Raw genomic sequence first — 21933 nt, 5'->3', positions numbered from 1 at the left:
GTACCTAAAATGACGACAAAAAATCAAGATTTTCATATTGCAACAGATGTAGAGGTTGGAAAAGATGAAAAATGTGATGTTAAAAAGGGTGTCTATTTCTGCCCAACTTAAGGCACAAAATATTTTCGTTTCACGGATATCTAGCCCTTTAAACGTTTATATAAAAGAGACTCAAATCTCGCGAGACCACGTTTACCACGTGTTTTCGATTTGGTACCTAAAGACAGAAAGGAATTAGCGACTTGCATAGTCACCGAACATTCGAAAGGTTTTGAGGAATAATTATAGCAAATCAGACACACATAGACATATCAGAAAGATACTGCTCAGAAAACTATAAGTGAATGAGTAATTCATTAAAAAGGTTTCAGAGCTTAGTCACTATTGTGATAATGGCCATCGGAATCCTCTGTCCCAAATAATGCACTTTATCTAAAACAAAATATTCCACAATTGAGATTAACTTATTAGCAATAGGTATATGATGTATGAAGCGGTTGGTTGTAATTATGAACGATGTATTTTTTTGGGGGGGGGGATCTTTCAAGCCCGCTCCAAAAGTTGGATGACGGAGTACATTTTAATGAAATCAGATGCCTTTAGCTTTGCTAGCGTGCAAACTGTATTTTACCGTGACACATAATTGATTACATTTTGATATTTCAGTGTCTCTTTTTTATGTTTTGTGGAGTCTTCTATTTATTCCTCAACCCACATATGCATGTTCTTAGCCCAGTGGCATTATACACAGTGCATTTGCTCTGGTGATAAATGACAGCAGAGAAAAAACGCGCGAAATATTTCATCGGTCATTTGGTCATCCGCGGGAGCAGACGCTTATCATCCAGCAACCAGTGAGAAATTGCAGGCATCCACTCGATGGAATACACAGCCCCTACAGCACAGACAATAGACCCGCCTATCTCGTGACTGGGTTGCCGATGTCGGCCTTCGCGCGCTGCTGGCTTGCAGCGAGGTCCCCATGCTCCTTTTCTTTGCCAAGTCGTGGCTATTTTTAGCTCGCAATAATTCTGCTCATTAGCGATGCGCGTGCTCAGGTCGCGCGGCGCGCGCAGTCACAGCCAATACACTGTATACACACACGCACATTATCAAGGCACTTCCGCTGGTGTATTTTATTTTAGTCAGTGCAAACTCTGCGGCGCACTCAGTAAGTGATCCCAGGCAGCCGTGGGTTGTCAGTTTGAATCCCGCCCACCCTGCTACGAGTCAGCCAACCAGACAGCGTGCTGCAAAGCTAAACTACAAGTCGGCTGTAGATACATCTCAGTGCCTTGCGGTAGATGAAACCTGCGAGCTTGCATATACATACACTTCAGCTGCAGCCCCCGAGCCTTTATATTCCCAAGATGTGATCGTGTTCTCAGCGGATGAGTCAAGGGACTTAGACTGAGAGGAACTAGGCAGGGACATCTCACACTGAGAACCATGGGACTCCTTGTCCGTTTATGCTTCGGCTCTACTCTATCTACAGCTGAGCTTGTGTTATCGAGCACACAGGACTGTGTACTAAGGGATTGATCCATGCACTATGGCACAAGACATTATCGTCAACGACTCCGTGCCGTCACAGTTTGAAATAGCCATCGAATCGCCGGTTAATTCTGACGGCTACAATGTGACCGTCACGACAGCACTGTCAACCGTGTCCACGTCGTGTGGCAATGGCTTGTCGGGCAACAATGTCAACATCCTGCAGATTGACCCGGACACGGAGGGCTACACGCCTGTCGTCGTGTCGCTGTCGTTCCTAGTGGCTCTGTTGAGTTTCGGCACAGTGCTAAGCAACGCGTTGGTCATTCATGTCATACGGGCCGACCGCACGCTTCACACGGTCAGTAACTGTTTTGCCATGAGCTTAGCCACGGCGGATCTCCTGGTAGGCTTGCTGGTAGTACCCTTCTACGCGCTCGATGTCCACGTATCAGAGCAGTGGCATGAACACATCCCAGCACACAGTGTCTGGGTGACATTGGACTTTCTCATGACCTCTTCAAGCATTCTCAATCTCGTCTTGCTCAACTTGGATCGCTTCTGGTCAATTACATCACCCATGAAGTACATGCGACAACGGACTAAGAGACGAGCCCTGATCCTTATTGCTCTGGTTTGGGGCTTAGCCCTTGCTCTCACCATCGTACCTGCTGCCATCTGGCCCTACGCCTTTAAAGGTGTCTTTGTACCAACCAAGACTCGTTTCGTGTGTTTCGGCTCCAGTGCGTGGCTGATGGTTGCTAGTGCAGTTTTCATATACTTCATTCCCCTCACGCTTCTATGTGCAATTTATTCGCGTATATTCAGGGCGATACACCGCCGGCACAAAATGGATCTGGGCCGGTCCAGCATCGCCAGTAACATGTCCAATCGGTTGGGAGGGTCCAAGCGAGGGAGTGATATGAACCAACAGGGTTTCATCAGCGAGCAGGAGTTACAGCGGCTGAGAAACATCTACGAGAAAACGATATGCAGGGAGCGTGGGGAGAGACATCTGACCGCCATGGTGAGGAAGAAGAAAGGATACTGCCCAGGCACACACCTGAAACGCTACGAGAGTATTGATGAGGAAAAGGAAGGAGTGAACGAATCTTGCGAGAACGATCCCTTCAGTTCAGAGACTAATGAAGAACAAGACACGTTCAGCAGTAGTCGATCCCATCACCAAACTAAGGTAGGCGTGAACAACATGGTCAACAAGTTGCACGTGCATGCACGATCCGTGGACGACATCTTTAAAGGCAGGATCACTAAAAATCCTGCGAATGCCTTGGAGGCGCTCGGTGTCATGCCGACGATTAAGGTGCCGCGGATTCTGGCTGGGATCGAGGCCAGCATGGACGTGATTCGTGAACGGGATGGAAGCTGGTGTAGCTCCAAGTCCAACAAATCGATAGCGAGTGAAGACAGGAAAGGCACAGACAACGGGTCATCACATCACTCCCAGGAAATGGCAGGTACCATCTCACCCAGGAGAAAGAACAGTTCTCCCACTATAGGTCTGATGAGCTCCTCACCGAAGGAGCGGAGTCCTACGGGATCTAACCATCTCAGTATCGGCACCGTTCCCGAGACTATCAACACCAATTTCCTACAGGTTCTCTCACCTGATGTACCGCTTGACATCCAGAAGAGATGGAGCTCACCGCCTATATGCGTGGACGAACCAGGCTCAGAACCCGACGACACCGACCAGACTCCGGAGGATGCCATGGCAGCCGAGGAAAACGACGACGACGACGATGATGTGGACCCGTTACCGGACATGGCGACAGCTGTCAAAAGGAAGAGAGCGGACTCTGGGGAGGGCGCCCTCGCGCGGCTACGGGCCAACTCCAGCGAGATGATTCGCCGAGCCTCACCGCGCCTGGCGCGCAAGGAGGAAGGCGGAGACACGGAGAGTTTGCTCAACGTTCAGAGGAAATCCTCCGGTGGTACCGGCTCCTTCTACCGGGACAGCTTCCAGAGTAACCGCCTGATGACTCAGAGACGTCAGAACACGCGGGCTTCGTACTCCTTAGACCTGATCACTGGACCACGTAGCGACAGTGGTTATGCCAGCGACTGTGGCTTTCGTCGACCAGGCAGCTTGGGCGTGACTGCCACCAAGAAGGAACGCAGGGCGTCTCTTTCTTTCCCCATCGACAGCGCCACCATGGGGGCACTAACGTCCAGGGTCCGGACCTCCGTAAGTAACTCTTTCAGCGCCATCAGTGGGCGTGGCAACAAAGCACTGACGTTGCTCAAGAAGCAAGACAAGGCAGCCAAACAGCTCGGCTTCATCCTCGCCTGTCTCCTTGCTTGCTGGACACCTTACTTCCTCCAGGTTCTCATCTATGCTTTCTGTCCGAAGTGTGGTGACGTCACAGCCATGACAATTGCTGTGTTTCTTGGTTACACCCATTCATTATGTAACCCTATCCTCTTCGCATTGTTCAATCCCAGGTTTCAGCGCGCCTGTAAGCGAACTCTATTCCCGTGTCGTAATAGGGAGGAGACCCCCCGGGGTTGCCCGGTTGTTCCACCATCTATGATTTAAAAAAATTAGAAAAGTACTAAAGGCCAGTTACATAACATTCACAATTTTCATCCATAGTCAATCTCACCAACTCCTCAAAATTTCACGTTATCTTGATGTAAGGAGAGCAGTGGTAAAAAGCTATCCGCCATGATTAAATTCTGAACAAAACGAAACTTCTTCATCACAAATTTCAATCCCTAACGATCCTTTTGCGAAGCACAGATTGAAGAATGAAATTATCAACAATGAAGAATTCCCCTCACTGCATCCACCGAAACAATGTAAGAAATTGAGCAGAATTTAACAGCAAATTTTTAAAACATTTTTAGTTGTGTAAAAATGTTGATGATGGTAGTGCTGATTTTAAAATTCCAATTGCAAAATTTTTCTAGATTCACTGACAGAACACTGAATAATTTCTCAGTTTTTCCAAGGGTTGAAAACCCTCTTGACTTGCATTTTGTATCAATGTGGTCAGTTGCTTTTTGCTTCAAAGAGCCATTTGAAAATAACACACTTAATGGATAAACTGAATGGCGTTTTAATTTGCGATGTTGTTCCACCAATTGTCTACTTCTTTTTGAATAAGTAGATAAGTGCTGATGTTTTAAGATTGATTTGTAACTACACATTTCAACAGTCATTTATGTTGTAAAATGTTCTCAAACAGAAATACTACACAATTGCCATGCACTTAAATCATAAACCTAGTGGAAAACATCTGGTTTGAATTACCTTACTGGGTTCAAGCAATGGTCTTGCGAGGAGCTACTTAACTCAGTGTTAGCTTGTGTGACGAAAAAGATAATTTTAAACCGTTTACTCCTTCCATAATATGTAAATGTTGGATTTGTATCCTTTTTTTTGTTTTCCTAAGGACCAAGATTTTTTTTCAGAATTTTGCTCCGTCTGTGGGGGCAATTCTGATTGGCATGTTTGTAACATGGAACAATTTCTGGAATTTCGTAGCACATTACACAGTCGTAAATTTTTGTACTCCGAGGACGCATTGGTAATGTAGTGATGAGTAGAAAGTTCGAGGAATTTATAAACATTCGCACATTATGAGAACATGCAGCGCATGGTTAATGGCAAACTGAAGCACGTTATGTATTCATAATTATAGTCTTCCTTTGTAGTGAAAGTAGTCTTTTTGTATCTTGTTCGAAAATCGAATTTTTAAAAAAATCTAGACTTAATTTCTGGTGAAATAGGGATGGACAGACGGACGTTTGACTTGACCAATTGATGACCATGCAGACGACCTGACTACCAAACCAGCCACGACTATTTTTCGGTAAATCTGAATTATTTTTAATCTCTGATGATTATTGTTTAATTCTCCGACGATTGACAAAGAATTTAGACATGCTTTGCTCAACCATACCTTATAGACAACGTTTGCTTCTGTGATACATGAATGAAAGGATTTTCTTTGACGAAACAAGGACAGACGCACAAACGAACAGACCAACTAACGGACTCTGCAAAAGACTGGTACAAAAATAGGAAATTTACGGAACAATGATACATCTTGACGATAGTCACAAAAACAGACAAAAACAAGTACGGACGGACAGCCCTGTACGGACAGCCCTACACATACAAATAATATACAGACATGACGAAAAGATTAAATTATCATACGTCTATATCCACTCGTATTTGACTGTTCAATTGGGGCATAGTTTTATATCAAACAAAACTGAAAATGTAACTTGAAGCCTAAGGTTGAAGTTGTGAAAAGATGTTTTGTGCTAGTCATTCAAGGCTCGTGTGCACGATGATGATAGCGATGCATTGTTCAGAGACGGGACTTCTATTTTAAGTCGGAGCTTTTGTTTTCTCGACGAACGCTTTATAAAGTCAATTGATAAAGGAGTACTGATGAAAGTGTATTATTCACAAGACGTGAGTCATAAATCTGATGTATCATGTTTCATTTTATTCACAGCCTGAGGGCACAATGTGCACACATTACACACTGAGTGGCAAAAGTGCAGGGAACTGGACGTGTATAGCACATCACGACTTAAAAATGTAATACTGACTTTTTGTACCGAAATTCTACTGAGAATTATTCATCACGACTCGCCCTGTAGCCTCGCTTACGGGCGTCATAATTTTGTCGCAAATTGCCAGGCGTGCAATTATTGCTCACAGAATTGCAAAAACAGATTTGCGGCTGGAGAGCAAGGCCAATGCATAATGACATACCTTGCAGTATTGATGTACTTATAAGGTAATCATTGTTACTTGATGTAATTTAATGTGTAATTTAATAAATATTTATAAAAACGGCAAAGCAGTATTATAATAATTTTCATAAGCAACCAAAGATGCAGAATGATGAAGTTACGGTGATGAATGTTATAACTGTTTTTCTCTTGAAATCTTTCTTAAGACCTGAAAGTTTTGTTTTGTTGTGGACTTAAGATCAATTCGATGTTCAATGTAATCTCGAGTAAAAAGTCTCGCTTGGAAAAAAAATACCAAGAAAACTAGTCGATAGACTGACTGCTAACGATATTTTCCCCAAAACAACGAGTAATATTTGAACAAAAGATAAAGGTTCACTGTCTTTGGAATAATTATGGAAAGTAACGACAAGGTTGCTTTTGCACTTAAAATTCTTGCAATTTGCCCAATTTTAGAAGAGAATTTTAGCGATTTGGTGCACTAAGAAAAATTGTATTGAAACTTGAGAAAGTCTTAAGAAATCCACGGTGATCGTCAAACAAAACTAATAAATAATTTCTAAAGTACTTGAAGTAATTTGAGACGCTTCTATCCCTTTTTTGTTGTCTTTGACTGAATGTGAGAATTAAGTTCATTTGTTGTTTTGTTGACGATTATACTTGTCATCTAAGTAATTTTTTTTGTTCGTGCAATTATCACTTCAACGTAGTACTGTATTCCCTGTCAGAAATTGTTTGTTTTTCTTTTTGAAGGGGGGGGGGGGGAATTATGCAGGACTGTTTCCTCAAAAAAAAAAATCCTACAAGACACGCGTTGCAAAGCAATGCTATATTTAGTCCAAGCTACACACACTATAGAGCAAGGCAGAAAATGAAATCTTGGAAGTATAAAGGTTCGGTGCAATGCACTTTCCGGATTGAGATGGGGGAAAAAACTGTCATGGTTATTTTATTGCGTTTGCAGGTGTTGTCAGATGTTACTTTAACTTAAGTCCTTTGTTTTGATGTGTGTAATTTGTGTAAGATGATTAAGCTACGATTTCACTGACATGTTTAATACAAATAATTTATGACATAACTAATTCATTTGATTTTATGCACCATCTCTACCTCTGTGTATTTTGTTCGAATTTCTTCGTTTATTAGGTTAATAAAGTAACATATTTTGGTTGTTTTCAAATCACATGTGAGGTCCGTTACTTACAGACATCGGACGTGATTATTGAAATGATTTCCTTAAGAGTGATAGTCCTTCAGTTTTGGCTTTATTTCTTAAGTAATATTTTGAACATTTACTCCTTAGAATTCTTTCTAAACTCCTTAATCATGATGGATGCAAAGTGAACGCTTCACTTAATAATTGTTACGTCATTCAATCCGATAATTAAGTCTCCCAATGTTTAAACACTATGAATAAGTTGCTTGCTTACTGGGGCGTGCATTAAGCTGACAACAAAAAACTGAAATAAATTACCTCTGCGTGTGAAATTCATAAATTTAATAATGCCGATAGGAGACTTCCCAACCTCGCGAGAATTTTTCATGGTTTTTTTTATGAAACGAACGTACGGCTAACATTAATTTTACCAACATTTAAAGAGGGATTTGTTTCGAATAACTTTGTGGTGAATGATCTGATGATTATTCTTCCGAAATTTTCGGTGAAAATGTATCACATTATCAGTGATAAAATTGAACGTAATCTATAACAAGAACTACTGCTAGCTGGAACAATTACTGAAGTTTCATTGGGTTGCTTCATGTTGAGGTTTAATTTTGGACGGATTTATTAACAACAAAAAAGGGAATAATATGACCGATTTTCAATCTCAGTTCCTGTTTGGTCGCCTTAGGCTTTTCATGGTGGACGGCTCCAACCCAATCTCTCTCTATTTTGTGAAATTAATCTTGTGTCATGATTGTGTTGGCGAATGTTGACGAAGAGATATCAAGCCGAAGTAAATTATATTCTTGGTTTATTTTCACTGCCTCTTCCTATCCAAATATGTAAGACTAAAAAAGCAAACCGCTTTTTTCTCTTCAGTTTTTGAAATCGAAGACGAGACATCGCCCGCAGCGCGGGAATGTGTGCGGTATGCTGAAAATAAAAAAGAAATCATGGAAGTATTGCCGTACGGTGAGAAAAAAAAGTGTCTGTGGTGAAGAGGTCGTTTTATTTTGGCGTCTTTGGAGGAAACATGCATCACGTGATCTCCCCCCTTGTTTCCCACCCCCGGGCTCGGGGATATTTTCCGACGGTTTGGCCACCGAAGCCATGAAATTGGTTATGTAAATGTTTTTGAGCATCTCCGAGGCAACGTGACTTGCATGAAATTCAATGAACATCAACTTGCGATGGAATTAAAGAAGCTAGCCAGCTAGCCCGCCAGCAAAACGACAAATAAACAAACAGACAGACAAACTTGCTGGCCAGCCAAACACTGATTAAATTCCGATAAAATAGAATTTATCGAAACTGTGAAAGCAAACGTATAAACGGCAGTAAAACTTGCATTGATTCCCCTGGTTGAAACTGAAAAGGCGTGATGGTGACGCGCAAACTGAACGATCAAGAATGCACGAGTACTCAGTGCTACGCTATCACGGTGCACTCACGGAAGCATTGTGCCTGCTACTGTTAAAGGGAATGTACATCATTGGCTTTTGCTGTAATTTTCAGAAACGAACTATATTAGGGGTTAGTATAATAGATCAAATATTGTTTAACTGACATGTTTGAAGTTTTGTGTCCGAAAATGCTTAAAAAACCAAGAAAAACAAAAATGTTTAAGTAGTCTTGTTCCCTGACTCCACTAAAGATAAAATGGATCAATTTATAGATGTCAAAAAATTGTAAGGTGAGGGAACCAGTCCAGCTGGCCTGCATCCGTTCAAGAACATGTAACCAATAGCAAACAAAACTTGGACTGAAAGAAATTGTAAATCTGGAGCAGTAGTTAAAAAATAGTTAGGTTTTTCCAACGGTGGTCGGCCGACCATTGTTGGAAATGTATACAAAAATATTATTTTCTTGAAAATGACTTGACACCAGGTACCACAATTTTACAGGATGCTTTAGACTGTCATTTACCAACATCCTAGTAAGGTATTTCGTAAAAACTTGGTAGTTTTATTTGTCGATGTTTGCAAATCTTAGAGATATAAGCAGACAATACATCAACAACAATTTACTTTGGGGAAATGCTCACCCCGGCTCCAGATAGGGACAGCCAACTTTGACAGGACTGAAGAAATGGAAGCTGTTTTTTTAGCCAACATTTTCAACCTTAATTTAAAGAAGTAAACGGAGTAGCACAAATGTCTTGTCAGACAATTCCCTTTAATCCCGGCCTCAGCTGTTCTCAACCTGCCCAGCCTGTCTGTTTTCCCTCTCTGCCTCGCCACACTATCCGACCGATGCTGAAAAATTCATAAGCCAACAGCATTAAATATCCTCAAGACAAGAAAAAAATCCTCATACATCTTGATAGTCCTGTGTGGGGTTGCTGAGGGATGGGCATAACGAACCGCGTCATGGGCCAAAAGATCACAAGGCTGTATGGACCGTCCTAGCTTCTACGAAACGTCTTCCTGTTGTAGATCCATCGAGAAAGAGATATGGCTCATCACTTGCCCATACTTGCCAAACTCGGTGTCAACTCCTCATTATATCAGGTTACAATCACACCCATGACAGAGATCCCATCCGTCCTATCGCGTATTACGTATTGCCTCATCCGTAAGAAGGAAAAACTCATTGACTTATTCATAGGAATAAATGAGGAGCTCATTTATTTTTAAGTTCAAGGAAATTTGATGAATCAGCTACTGTCATATTTAAGTGAAATGGGTAGTGGGTTCATTCTTCAACCTTTTTGGGGGAGGGGGTGTTGGGTGGAGGTGGGTTGGGGGTGGGGGAAGGGATTACGACCACAAGGTGAGCATAATGAATGAAAGGAATCTGCGTAGGATGCATGATCAGGAATAGCCTGAAATATAGCGACACAACACTTTGTTTACATGTGCGCTTCATTATAGGACTAGGTGAGCCAAGTTCCCATAGGAAAGCGAACATGTAAACGAAGCACGACGTCATTATGTATAATGTCTATTGACAAAACAGAGAGAAGAGTGCAATGAAGTTTTCATCGTTTTAGCAAAAAGGAAACAACATGATACACAAAGCAATATGTCGAAGAATGCAAGCCAGGCTATGTTCCACTTATAAGGTGTCAAACATGAACAAAAGCAGGACAAACAAAGATAATATGCAGACATTTAACGTTCACCATGCATAATTAGACGGTTAATTTCCACAGATATTTTTTTAATCATAACCTTGACCCTTATTGTTGATTGGTGTTTTCCCTGGAAATGCCTCACCTCGTAGCTTGAGCTGTGTCGGTCAGAATCATTAAGCACCACAAGGTTCTAGAGTCAGAGTGATGACATGAGAAATATCAATTACAACTCTGGGATCGGCATCAGGTAATTCACAACCTACGGAACCGCAATTTACACCTTGTATCCCGAAAATTAAATTTCAAGATTTTATTTCCTGAGTTCAGCCATGTTTTATTGAAATCTTCCTGCTTTCCATGGAACTCGGAAGTGGAGGGCTGATGGGTTTTCAGAGCGGCCTTCGCAGACAAATTGCGATCAATTTTGTCAAAAGTACACTCAACTTGTGTATAACAATTCAGTAAGTAGGCCTATAGATTGGTTAGGGTGAAAACCTTTTGGCGACCTTTTATAATATAGGTTTTCCTGGACAATTTCGGAAAATGTGCGTTTGAATTTGTAAAACATAAATTCAATTTGGCGTTGATTTTGAGAACGACGTACATCCTGGTTTCATTTTCACAATAACTAGCATTTGATTTCATTTTGCATCATTCAAATGAATGAATGTGCATAACGTTTCATTTAAGGGATTACAAATACGTGATTAGGTTTTCGGTTTGATGTATGCGTTGCCGATTATTAAGAATGTGCAATCCAATTCGCAGAAATTCGATTGTCTATTGTGACACAGGCTGAATTTAACATTCTTTTTCATTTGTTTCAATTTAAATTCGCATTTTCTGCATTCAATTTAAATAAATTATACAGGCCTATACATGATACAACTTTGATTCATTAATTAATGATTCATTAATTAATCAATGTATGCCTTATTGATTATTAATGTGTTTGTTCTTATATACACAAAGGCCTATGTGAAATGTAGGCAAATGAAATGTGAAAATGATATGAATATGACCAATATGAAGTCACTCAAAATAATCTCGTAGCCATATTATTGAGACGGTAAAGGGACACATCACGTGTCATGTTACATGGGATCTGCATGGAGACTTTTTGAATATTCAAAAATTCAATCATTTAATCAACCATTCCTCAAATGTTACTTTAACACATAAATGAATTCCAATGCTTGACCAGGCATACGTTAAATAACACTGCGAGGGAAATCGGTTGCACATTTAGCGAAAAAGATTGATGATAAATTAAAAGGAAAACAGGATTGCGGATGTGCCTTCGATTTCGCGCTAAAATGAAATGTCAATACACTCAATGCAGTGCACATTCGGGAAATCGTACGCTGATTTTTTTACGACTGAATGCACCTTCACGGAAAAAGAATTATCATTTGTTAAATGGAAACAGTGATTTGGAACGTTCATTCTATTTCGCACGAAAACGAATGCTTCTTTTACAAATTCGTGTACACATTTTCCGAAATTGTCCGGGAAAACCTATAATTAAGTGTTAAGCATGCGGCTGCGAATTGGTGCTGGCCCCTGAGGGACAGCGTGATGTCCTATTTATGCCTATCTAACAGACAGACACCACAGACACACAGAGACAGACACCACGACTGACTGACTGACTGAGGCTCCCCAATGGCCTCCCCTCCCCGCCTGACTGACTGACTCCCCGACTGACTCCCCCCGCCTGGCTAACTGGCTGACTCCCCGACGTCCTCCCCAGCAGTGCTATCGTATAGGATTACCTGTAACACCAATGATTTGGCTACATCTGTCCCATTGTGTAGACAAAATGAGTAAACTGCTTCTGAATCAACTGAATAGAATGTTGTGCTTGCTAGTTTAGCCAATTCAACTAATATCTATAGAGGGTTGATACTAGATCACACGCTTTTGGAACATAAAGCCGATCCAAACCCGGCGCCAAAAACTGACAACCCAGAGATTTTGTTGTAACAAAATTAATTGCGAAAGATGTACATGTTGTGTCCTCATTAGATAGAAATGTATGGATTGCAAAGGTCCACATGCACGTCAGAACCTGCGTCAAGCAATCAAGCTTCACCACTAATTGGACCAAAACCTCATGATTTTATAATCCTAATGAAGCCATGCATCCAGCAGTATGAATTATCTCCACTTCAGCATTGGGCAGACATGTTTTCGATCGGATAGACAGGGTCACTGTCTTCGTTAGGCTGAGCTGAGCAAGCTTGGCAGTTTTCCAACGAACAATCGCTGGACAGGTGTCCGTTCTCGGACTGCAATAAAGTGCTATTTTGCACTGTGCTTGCACGGCACAAACTCAAAGAGAGACTGCGATGAAGACCCAGGAAGCATCGTTAAAAATTGATCAAAGCCACGACCTTCGGAACTGCCAAAAAAGCCGCGGATTTCCAACACTTCTGTTCCTGGGTCATTTATATTTCACACTGAAGATGTATCATTCATGAGGGAGATCGTTTTGCTGAAATAGTAAAATATTCATAAGTTGTAATTACAACGGTGCGAATAGTAGCTGTAGTATATTTAATTGCAAGGCCCATTCTGATATTGACAAAGCATTGCATTGCATACATATAGCTCCCTCTATAGTTAAGAGTGTCAGGCAAGATATCGTCTTAACGTTTGATGAAGTTGTTCTCAACAAGTCATTAACCTTCTGTGTCACTTGATGAAACTAAAGTAGCGTAGGCCTACAGTAGATCAGGCCTGAATTTGCGAAGGCGATTACTTGGTTAACATTTTTGACAGCCAAATTGCGTGTAAATTATTGCATTAGATTTATCTGCATTAGAAAGTCATGTGGTCCATGACACAACTTCATTGTTCTGGGCAGTAACCAAGAAGAAATGACAGTCGATATTTAATGCCTTGTACCGTTTAAAGGAATTTGAACATTGTTGGGATACATTGTTCTTTATTAGGGTTCCTTCAGCTTGTATTTCTTATTTTGTTTGCCTCCAAGTTGCCTGCGAATATTCAATGTGCTCTTGTGACTTTGCCTTTATATAGACAGATGAACAGTGTAAATCGTAGTTATTAGAACAGCGCCCTCTGTGGTCTCTATTTCTTCGTTATACATGCACTTACATTCCACACTAAGTGAGGGCGCTACAACGACTGACCGTCAAACCGTTTCGTCAGTCCGAAACACTTTCATAAATCTCTACAAGTTGGTTTCAAATCATTTCAACATTGACTAAAGATCACGATAGTGGTATGAAACCACTGACTGTAAGAGAAAATCTGAAATATATTAAAAAAGAAAATATGACCGAATAAAAAAAAACATGTTTCTCGTCCGGGGTTTTTGAAAAAAGGAGGAAGCGGGGCTTTTTATTTTCATTTTTTATTTTTTTTTCAAGATGGCCGCCACTTTAAAATTTCCTGCAACCGTTGGTATTCCACTTTTCAAAGACACTTTTAAAATGAAAGACAAGTTGGACATTGAACATATTTACAATGTCATTTAGGCCAAAAAAAGTCTCCGGTTTCTGGTATGGAGCTTGCCCCAAAAGTGGTGCGGCGACGCGGCTTTTGTTTTTTTTTTACCTGTTTTTTTTTTTGCTTCAAATGTCGGCTGATGACTGCAAATGGTGCCCGACTAAACTTAGTGCAAATATTATGGGAGACCAGAGAGGCCACATAAAGCTTATTCTCGGTCATAACCCCATCTAAAAACACGTTAAAATTGTGCAGCAGCAGGATTCCAGTCAAACCAGTGAGTTTGGCGGTTTTGAGACATCATCTTTCATGGAAAAAAAAACCTTTTTCATTTTGCCGACGCGCATGGCTACGGCGACGCGCGCGCATACCAGAAACCGGAGACTTTTTTTTGGCCTTAAAGTTGTATTGGTATTGGTATTTATTTTCCGATGAATTTGTGGACTTTTTTGCTATTTTTTACTAAAATAATAAAAAAAAATCCAGGCGGCCTCCAAAAAGGAAGCGCGCGGGGACGAGAAACATGTTTTACTTCGCCAATACAAAATATATAAAATTGACATATACAGCTTTTTGAATTTATCCAGTAGGTTGTCGGAAGGATATTGAATGGGATGGTGTCTTTATACATCCCTCGGATTATTAAAATGTGACGACTTTTTAAGAGAAACTTATGGGAACTTTCAGGAGCTAGCTAGTGTAAAACTCAGTCGAATGTTGCTAAAATCCGTGTTCCTGCCTTGGTGAGCAACTGCACTCCGTTATGTATATTGTCATCGTCTCTGCTGCTTACACAAACAAGAGGAATCTGCAAAGATAAAAGAAATAGGCCCTTATTATATTACATTACTATTATATTACATATTTCACATTCGAAGCACAACCCAACTATCAGAGTGAAAAGATTGTCATAAAAAGTTCGAAATGCCACTTCCCGAAGACTAAGACAAAAATAGAAAATGAATAAATGAAAATACATCTAAATCCCTTTTGCTAAATTACCTCAAGAATTGGTGAAGACTTGCCCTGCAAGCAGGTCATCAGTCCTTCCGTCGGTACTCCTCCCTGCTTCCGGCTCCTTGGGATTCAGAAGTGATTGTATCTTGCAGACCGTCATCTCTGCCAGAAGATTAGAAGGAACACATGTAAGAAAATAAGTGCGGGACAAAGTATGCGGCTGTTGCTCTTGTTTTTGTGAAGTTGTTAAGTGATTATTAATTTCACATTAAATTGATTTTCCTCTAGATTTATTGTATATTAAAAAAGGTATCATTAATCGCAGACAAAATAATCAGAACAATTTAAAACACGCTAAGACATTGTTCGAAAGGAAAATAACATTAATATTTTTACCTGGGAAATCAGTAATGGGATGCCCGGCAAGCAGGGTCATCCAGCCACCCGGTGCTCCTCCTCCCTGCTTCCGGTTCCTTCGTGTCATCAGCTCCTGACATGAGCACTCTGGCTTGCCGGTCCTCCTAATCTAATTGCAAGTTGCTGAAAATAAAAGAAGTCTTCCTAGCGGAGCTAGGTTTTGTTACTACAATTTACAGTGGATTCCTGATCAAATTTGTGACCGGTGCTGTGGTATAAAGAGAAGGAAACGTATATATTAGTAGTCCTTACCTGACCACTATAAAGATACAACCATAGGGAGAGAAAAAAGGGAAACTTAGTTTAGGTCTACGCTACTTAGATCTCTAAGCCTAATGATGCAAAGTATCTTACATACAAACAGTGAAAATAATCCATTTTGTGGCCCTTACCTGACCACTGTAATGGATTCAACCGTTGAGAATGAAAGCTTAGTTTATTCTAAATAGATAATTTGGCCTGCTGGTCGCGAAGATGATATTCCAGTTTGCGCAAAGCAACGCGCATCCACTGACGCGCAACGCGGTTCAAAGGGAAACAACATTCACATTGCCGACCAGCTGTGATCGGACTTATCAGAATTCAAATTTACCATCGATCAAATCCTCCACTGGTGTTGTGGTTGTTAAATTAATTAATGCACATTGTTTCATCCTGTAAATTCAGGCTATACACTTTACAGAGCGATTACAAAGTGTATCCGACTCTACAGGTGTCATTACACCTGATTTTCAATAAACAAAATTGACACAATGGCCCTAACACAAAAGGCAATTATCGATCTTTGCGAATAGGATATTATTGAAGAACAAATCACAAACAATACTTCATGTCCGTAAGACACATTTCGACAAGGATCAGAGACTATTTCATGTCACAAAATAATCGTGGAGTCGTTGAAACCATCATTCTGATTACGTTTCACGACCGCTACATGTTTCAATGAATCTGTAAGATCTGCACATGGCCCTTTACATGTAGAGCTTTTTTAAACAATAGATCTCCAAGAAATTTTTTGTCACATGGACAAATATAGTAGATTCTTAAACATGGCCCTATAGAATATTTCACTCCATTAACCACGGTGAAGTTACAACAGGTGAGGAATACAGAGTATACAAGAAAACTTAGATCCAACATTTGGGCTGTTTTAAGCTTCAAAATAGCTATGGATACTTAACACATGACCCTAGAGTATATGACACGATGATTCGCACTTAAGACGGGATGAATGCACAAGCAGCTTTCAAGAAAATTGCAGAAATTTCTACAGAACGGAGGAATAGAAGATCTCTACACTACTTCACATGGCCCTAAATAATTTCGCATAATAAATTGGAAAGACTTTTTACAAAAACAAAGTAAGACATGTTCACATGGCCCTGGAATCCTGTAAATAATCTGTCACATTAGTACAGAAGATAACGCAAGAAAAATTGGGTCTGGCAGAAATATCTTCAAAACGGCGATGACAGGTTTGTACACATGGCCCTAGGATTTTTTTTTCACAATGACAATCAATATGGAACGACGAGAAAATGCATGATAGACGCGACTAGAATTTCAAAAAGTTTGATTCGTACACATGGCCCTAAATATCTAACACGAATTGTTACAAACGGAAAAAAATATTCCGTACAAACATTGACCCTACTACAGCTCACAATGATTGTCTTTAAATGTCAAGCAGTAGACATGATAAAACAAAAATGTACAGATGGTGCAAATTGGAAGAGAAGCAGAACGATTTACTACACATGGCCCCATCATGATTTCGACATAAAAAATCCTTCCTAGATAGCAGGTGCTACGTAGTTTAGCAGTTGGCCCATTCATACACATGCATGGCCCAATCATAATTTCACATGGCCCAATCAATTATTCTGCAGACACTCATAGTCGTGTACATATTTCGTTCTTATACGTTACTAGTACTCTTTTAACTTTGTTCGCACTCGAGCTCGAACACGAACTTGGTTCGCACTTGAACTCAAACTCGAACTCGTAATCAACGAACGATACACTTGTTGTTTTAATATACCTGCGGGTCGATATACACCGTCTTATTTTCTTCCTATACACTAATCGGTCAAATAATTGACAAATGCTTGACAAGATATAATGATTGACGCTAACTTTGTTCGCACTCGAACTCAACGCGAACTCGTTAATCGTGAACGAACGATATATTTGTTGTTTCAATCCATACCCGCAGGTCCATGTCTTATTTTCTTCCGATTCACAAATCGAACAAATGATTGACGACATTTAATGATTGACGCTAACTTTGTTGACTCTCAAACTCAACACGAACTCACTCGTAATCGTTAACGAACGATACATTTGCTGTTTTAATATACCCGCAGGTCGATATCCATCGTCTACTCTTATCGAACAAAATGATTAACATTTAGATTTTTTTTTCGTTTTCACTTTTACGCTCCTAGAATTTCTCATTGATTTATTTTTCCTTTGAAGATTCTTGCCTTTTAATTTCGTACGTTATCTTTTTTGAAAGACGTTTTCAATCGAACCGAGAGCGCGCTAGTGCTCATTTCGAATACGTGATTATTTTCGGAATCGTGCATTACTGACACCCAAACACGTTGGCATTAAGAAACAAATTATTTCAAATTTATTTGCACATCCAAGCGGCGGGATATTTTTATTCCTTTCCCATCTGGTGCTTGGTAAGATTGTGTCTGATGAACTATTAATCGTGCGGAGAGGTTCCTTGGAAAATGTATTATTATTTTTAACTGGTTTTACAACTTTATACATTAATAATTCTATCAAGGGTGTCGTTCTTCTCAATAGTAGCACCCATCAAGGGTGTTGCCTTATAGTACCACCCATCAAGGGTGTCGTGTAGCACCCATCAAGGGTGTCGTTCTTCTCACTAGTAGCACCCGTCAAGGGTGTTGCCCATCAAGTATGTCGTGTTAATCAATACAGTACATGGTGTAGCACCCATCAAGGGTGTCGTTCTTCTCAATAGTAGCACCCATCAAGGGTGTCGTCCTTCTCAATAGTAGCACCCATCAAGGGTGTCGTCCTTCTCAATAGTAGCACCCATCAAGGGTGTTAGTAGCACCCATAATAATAATTTATAATAATAATAATTATAATAATAATAATTAATTATAATTTATAAACATTAAGGGTGTTGTATTTCTCAAAGTATCACTCATCAAGGGTGAGATTATGGTAGCACCCATCAAGGGTGAGATTATGGTAGCACCCATCAAGGGTGTTATAGTAGCACCCATCAAGGGTGTTATAGTAGCACCCATCAAGGGTGTCGTCCTTCTCAATGGTAACATTAAGGGTGTTGTATTTCTCAAATGTAGCACTCATCAAGGGTGAGATTATGGTAGCACCCATCAAGGGTGTCGCTTTTCTCAATAGTAGCACCCATCAAGGGTGTCGTCTTTCTCAATCATATACTTTAACCTCTAGAGGGCGGTATTCCAATGGACATTATTCAACACAACAGTTTACAGACTTATTTCGCAAAAGTTTGATAAGGAATGCATAATGAACATCTTTACACCATTATTTCTTCAAGGTATATAAGTCCTTCGGCTTTGCACAAAAATAATCAGTTAACTATTATGGTTGTGATGCGGCCGCAGGCAATGCCATTGACATTGATTTCTGTTGACATGATAACATCTCCGAGGGTCCGTCTTCATCGCTGATTCTTCAGTTTATTATTCAAATAAAATCCCAAACGTTAAAACTTAATTTTCTTCATACTTCAACTGGCGTTATTATTGCCAATGCACAAAGGCATTGTCAGGATAACGTTGGTATAAATTAAATACGTTCGTTCCCTCCCCGATTCCCAAAGTTCCTAATTGTCTCGCAAGCTGCTATTTGCTCGCTTTTTGCAGCACGCTAAAGCTTCCTAGATTTTATTTTTTGATGTATTATTATTTTATTACCACCTGCTCTTTATGCACTTTAATTTTTATATTTTATTTTGGCTTCATATATAGCTTTGCCTTCATTTTTATTAATTGGTGTCCCTCAAAACAGGAAACTTCATCGAGTTTTTCTGATCTTAAGATTTAAAACTTCGGGCATACATTTTTATATTATTTTCCAGTTAGAAAAGCTGTTTTAATGATTTTGATTCAGTAAAAGACTTATTACTTTTTTTTTTACAATAATTATATTTTAAAGAGCTCCGTAGTAGCTATGAGTTGAGCATTTTTTTTTATCATGGAATTAGGTAGACATCTATCATCCGTTTTAATGAATAATTAACTGATTTGGTATCGGAAAATATGAAAATTAAGATATCGTCAACCAGTGAATAATCTTCTCAGGAAGACGATATCCTACAAGATACCATCAACCCGAAAAATATTTCATTTTCTCGAGAAGATAACATCTCACCCTAAAGATATAGTCAACCCGAAAAATATTTTATTTCCTCGAGAAGACGACATCTCACCTAAAAGATATCACCAATCCGTGATGAAATATTATCTCGGAAAAACGATATCTAACCTACAAGACATCATCTACCGGAGATACATTTTGTTCTCGAGAAGATGACATCTGACCAACACGATATCTTCAACCCGAGAAATGTTTTCTTTCTTGGGAAGAGGATATTTCACCTACAAGATATCATCGACCAGAGATTTTTTCTCGAGAAGACAACATCTCACCCTACAAACAAGATATCACCTACCCGTGATGACATTATCTCGGGAAGACGATGTCTTATTTACAAGATATCATCAACCCGGAAAACATTTTTTTCTCGGGAAGACGGCATCTCACCTACAAGATATCACCAAGAACACTTTCTCAGTAAGACGATATCATACATGCAATTATAACATTGCGAAAACTACCCCAACGATGTCCTCCTATTTTTTTTTCAAATGACGGATGCCCATCAACCCATGTAATCTTAGAGCTCAGTAACATGTGTCTACTTATTTCAAAAACCAAAATTGATATTAAAAAGAAATTTTATAATATTAATAACATTGTATTTTTCCATTACAATGCACTACCTCGATGCAGATTTTTAATTGACTACTGTTTATTTTTTATTTTTTTAAGGATCAAGCTACGATTTGCCCGACGATTGTTACTGTGCCCCAAAAAGGTAATTTTTAAATTGTTTTGTTAAATATTTTTGTAAGTTAATTTTTACACCATGGCTGTGCCAGGTCAAGCTCCCTTACGCTGCTGCTTGTGTGCTCGGCTGCCTACACGCGCCATGTGCCTATACCCCAACCTACCCCGCCTTAATCCTACGCCTTAACCTGAACCGTAAGCATTCATTTAATACAATCATAACTTTGCCTTATTTGCCTTTTTCCAAACTTCGAATTTCGCTGGTCTCGATCGCAACAGCAGGTCTTCTCCAATTCATCTGAGTTTCAAATAATTCCGTCGGCTATCTGTTATAACATCTCTATTTATACAATCATAATCATAATAATGCAGCTCTAATTATTTTTCTTCTGCTGTCCTCTTGAACTTATAGTAATATTTATAATATACAAATTACCCTGAAGCTAATGGTGTAAAGTTAATTATTTTGAGCAATTTATATAAATTTACATTGTCCAAAAACACTGATTTTGGTCCATTGGAATGCCGCCCTATAATACTCTTAATAATGTGCTTACATTAAATAAATTCAGGTTTATGATAAAATCCGTTGGCTCCGTTGTTGACTCCTTTATGGTGTTCAGGTTTTCCATTTCATCCTTAAATAATTACATAAAAGTTCGAAACTATTTGTTCTGGTAAATTTAAACCTGTGATGTTAATACAATCATAACAAAAAGGCGATCCTAATTCCAAGGAACCCTCCAACGAAAATCTAAACATGTTTACTCCAACTTTTGAGTAAATCTCTATAAGCCCCTGCCTTGCTGGAATGTCTTTGAAAGTGTAGCAAAAACGGTGCACCTGGCCGCATACCGCGCGCGCGGCCTTTCAACTTTTCAACCAATAAGAATCACCGTAATCTATTACCACGCCCACACTCCGCCGGCCACGAGCGGCCCACGTGCAGATTCGCACCACGAGTTAGCTTTTGACACAATGCGTGAAATGCGCAATGCACAAAAAGGCATGTGCATGTATGATTTTGACAAACAAATTGGCAGGTATTCACATGCTAATTACTCTGAATCAAAAGGGCTTTCGCCTACAGGAATGAAATTTCAACGTACAATAGGTTATTCAGCAATGAAAAAGACTAACTCAATGTAGGCTAAAATGGACGCGATTTCGTTGGCAACAAACACACATGATTAATTCGTGCTTGTCGATATTCCAATTTTTTTAGCTAATTAAAGAGAATTGCAGAATTGTGTCGCACAATATTCAACAATGCAAAATACAACGTCATGTACAGAATGCAATACATTATGCATATTGCAGATAGCATTTACATTTTTATTTTACTTAAATGCGATTCAAGGATCAAAGTCAAAGAAAAGAATGGATATTTTCTGACTCCATCTTTCTTCGAAATGAAGTCTAAAATGCAGGCAGATATATCATATACCATATTGCTCATAGTGCAGAATATTGGGACGCTTTTTCCTCTTTTGGTTCTGTGTGA

The 21933-nt window shown here is 39.7% G+C and overlaps 1 protein-coding gene and 1 long non-coding RNA gene across 2 annotated transcripts; one reads left to right on the top strand and one right to left on the bottom strand.

Moving 5' to 3' along the window:
* The first annotated feature begins 1129 nt into the window (after positions 1–1129).
* Positions 1130–8350, top strand: LOC119732589 (muscarinic acetylcholine receptor M3-like). The gene has a single exon (XM_038206159.1). The coding sequence runs from the start codon at positions 1553–1555 to the stop codon at positions 4052–4054; it is 2502 nt and encodes an 833-aa protein (XP_038062087.1). The 5' UTR covers positions 1130–1552; the 3' UTR covers positions 4055–8350.
* A 6224-nt stretch (positions 8351–14574) lies between these two features.
* Positions 14575–17155, bottom strand: LOC119731531. Its single transcript, XR_005271462.1, has 3 exons — positions 15306–17155; positions 14955–15071; positions 14575–14760 (listed from the first exon to the last, which is right to left on the bottom strand). It is a non-coding gene; the product is annotated as an uncharacterized LOC119731531 (long non-coding RNA).
* Positions 17156–21933: the final 4778 nt, after the last annotated feature.

The sequence above is a fragment of the Patiria miniata genome, unplaced genomic scaffold, assembly GCF_015706575.1.
Source record: "Patiria miniata isolate m_02_andy unplaced genomic scaffold, ASM1570657v1 HiC_scaffold_24, whole genome shotgun sequence".
Taxonomy (NCBI): Eukaryota; Metazoa; Echinodermata; class Asteroidea; order Valvatida; family Asterinidae; genus Patiria; species Patiria miniata.
The sequence above is the reverse complement of the archived record's forward strand: the minus strand, read 5'-3'. Positions and strand labels throughout refer to the sequence as shown.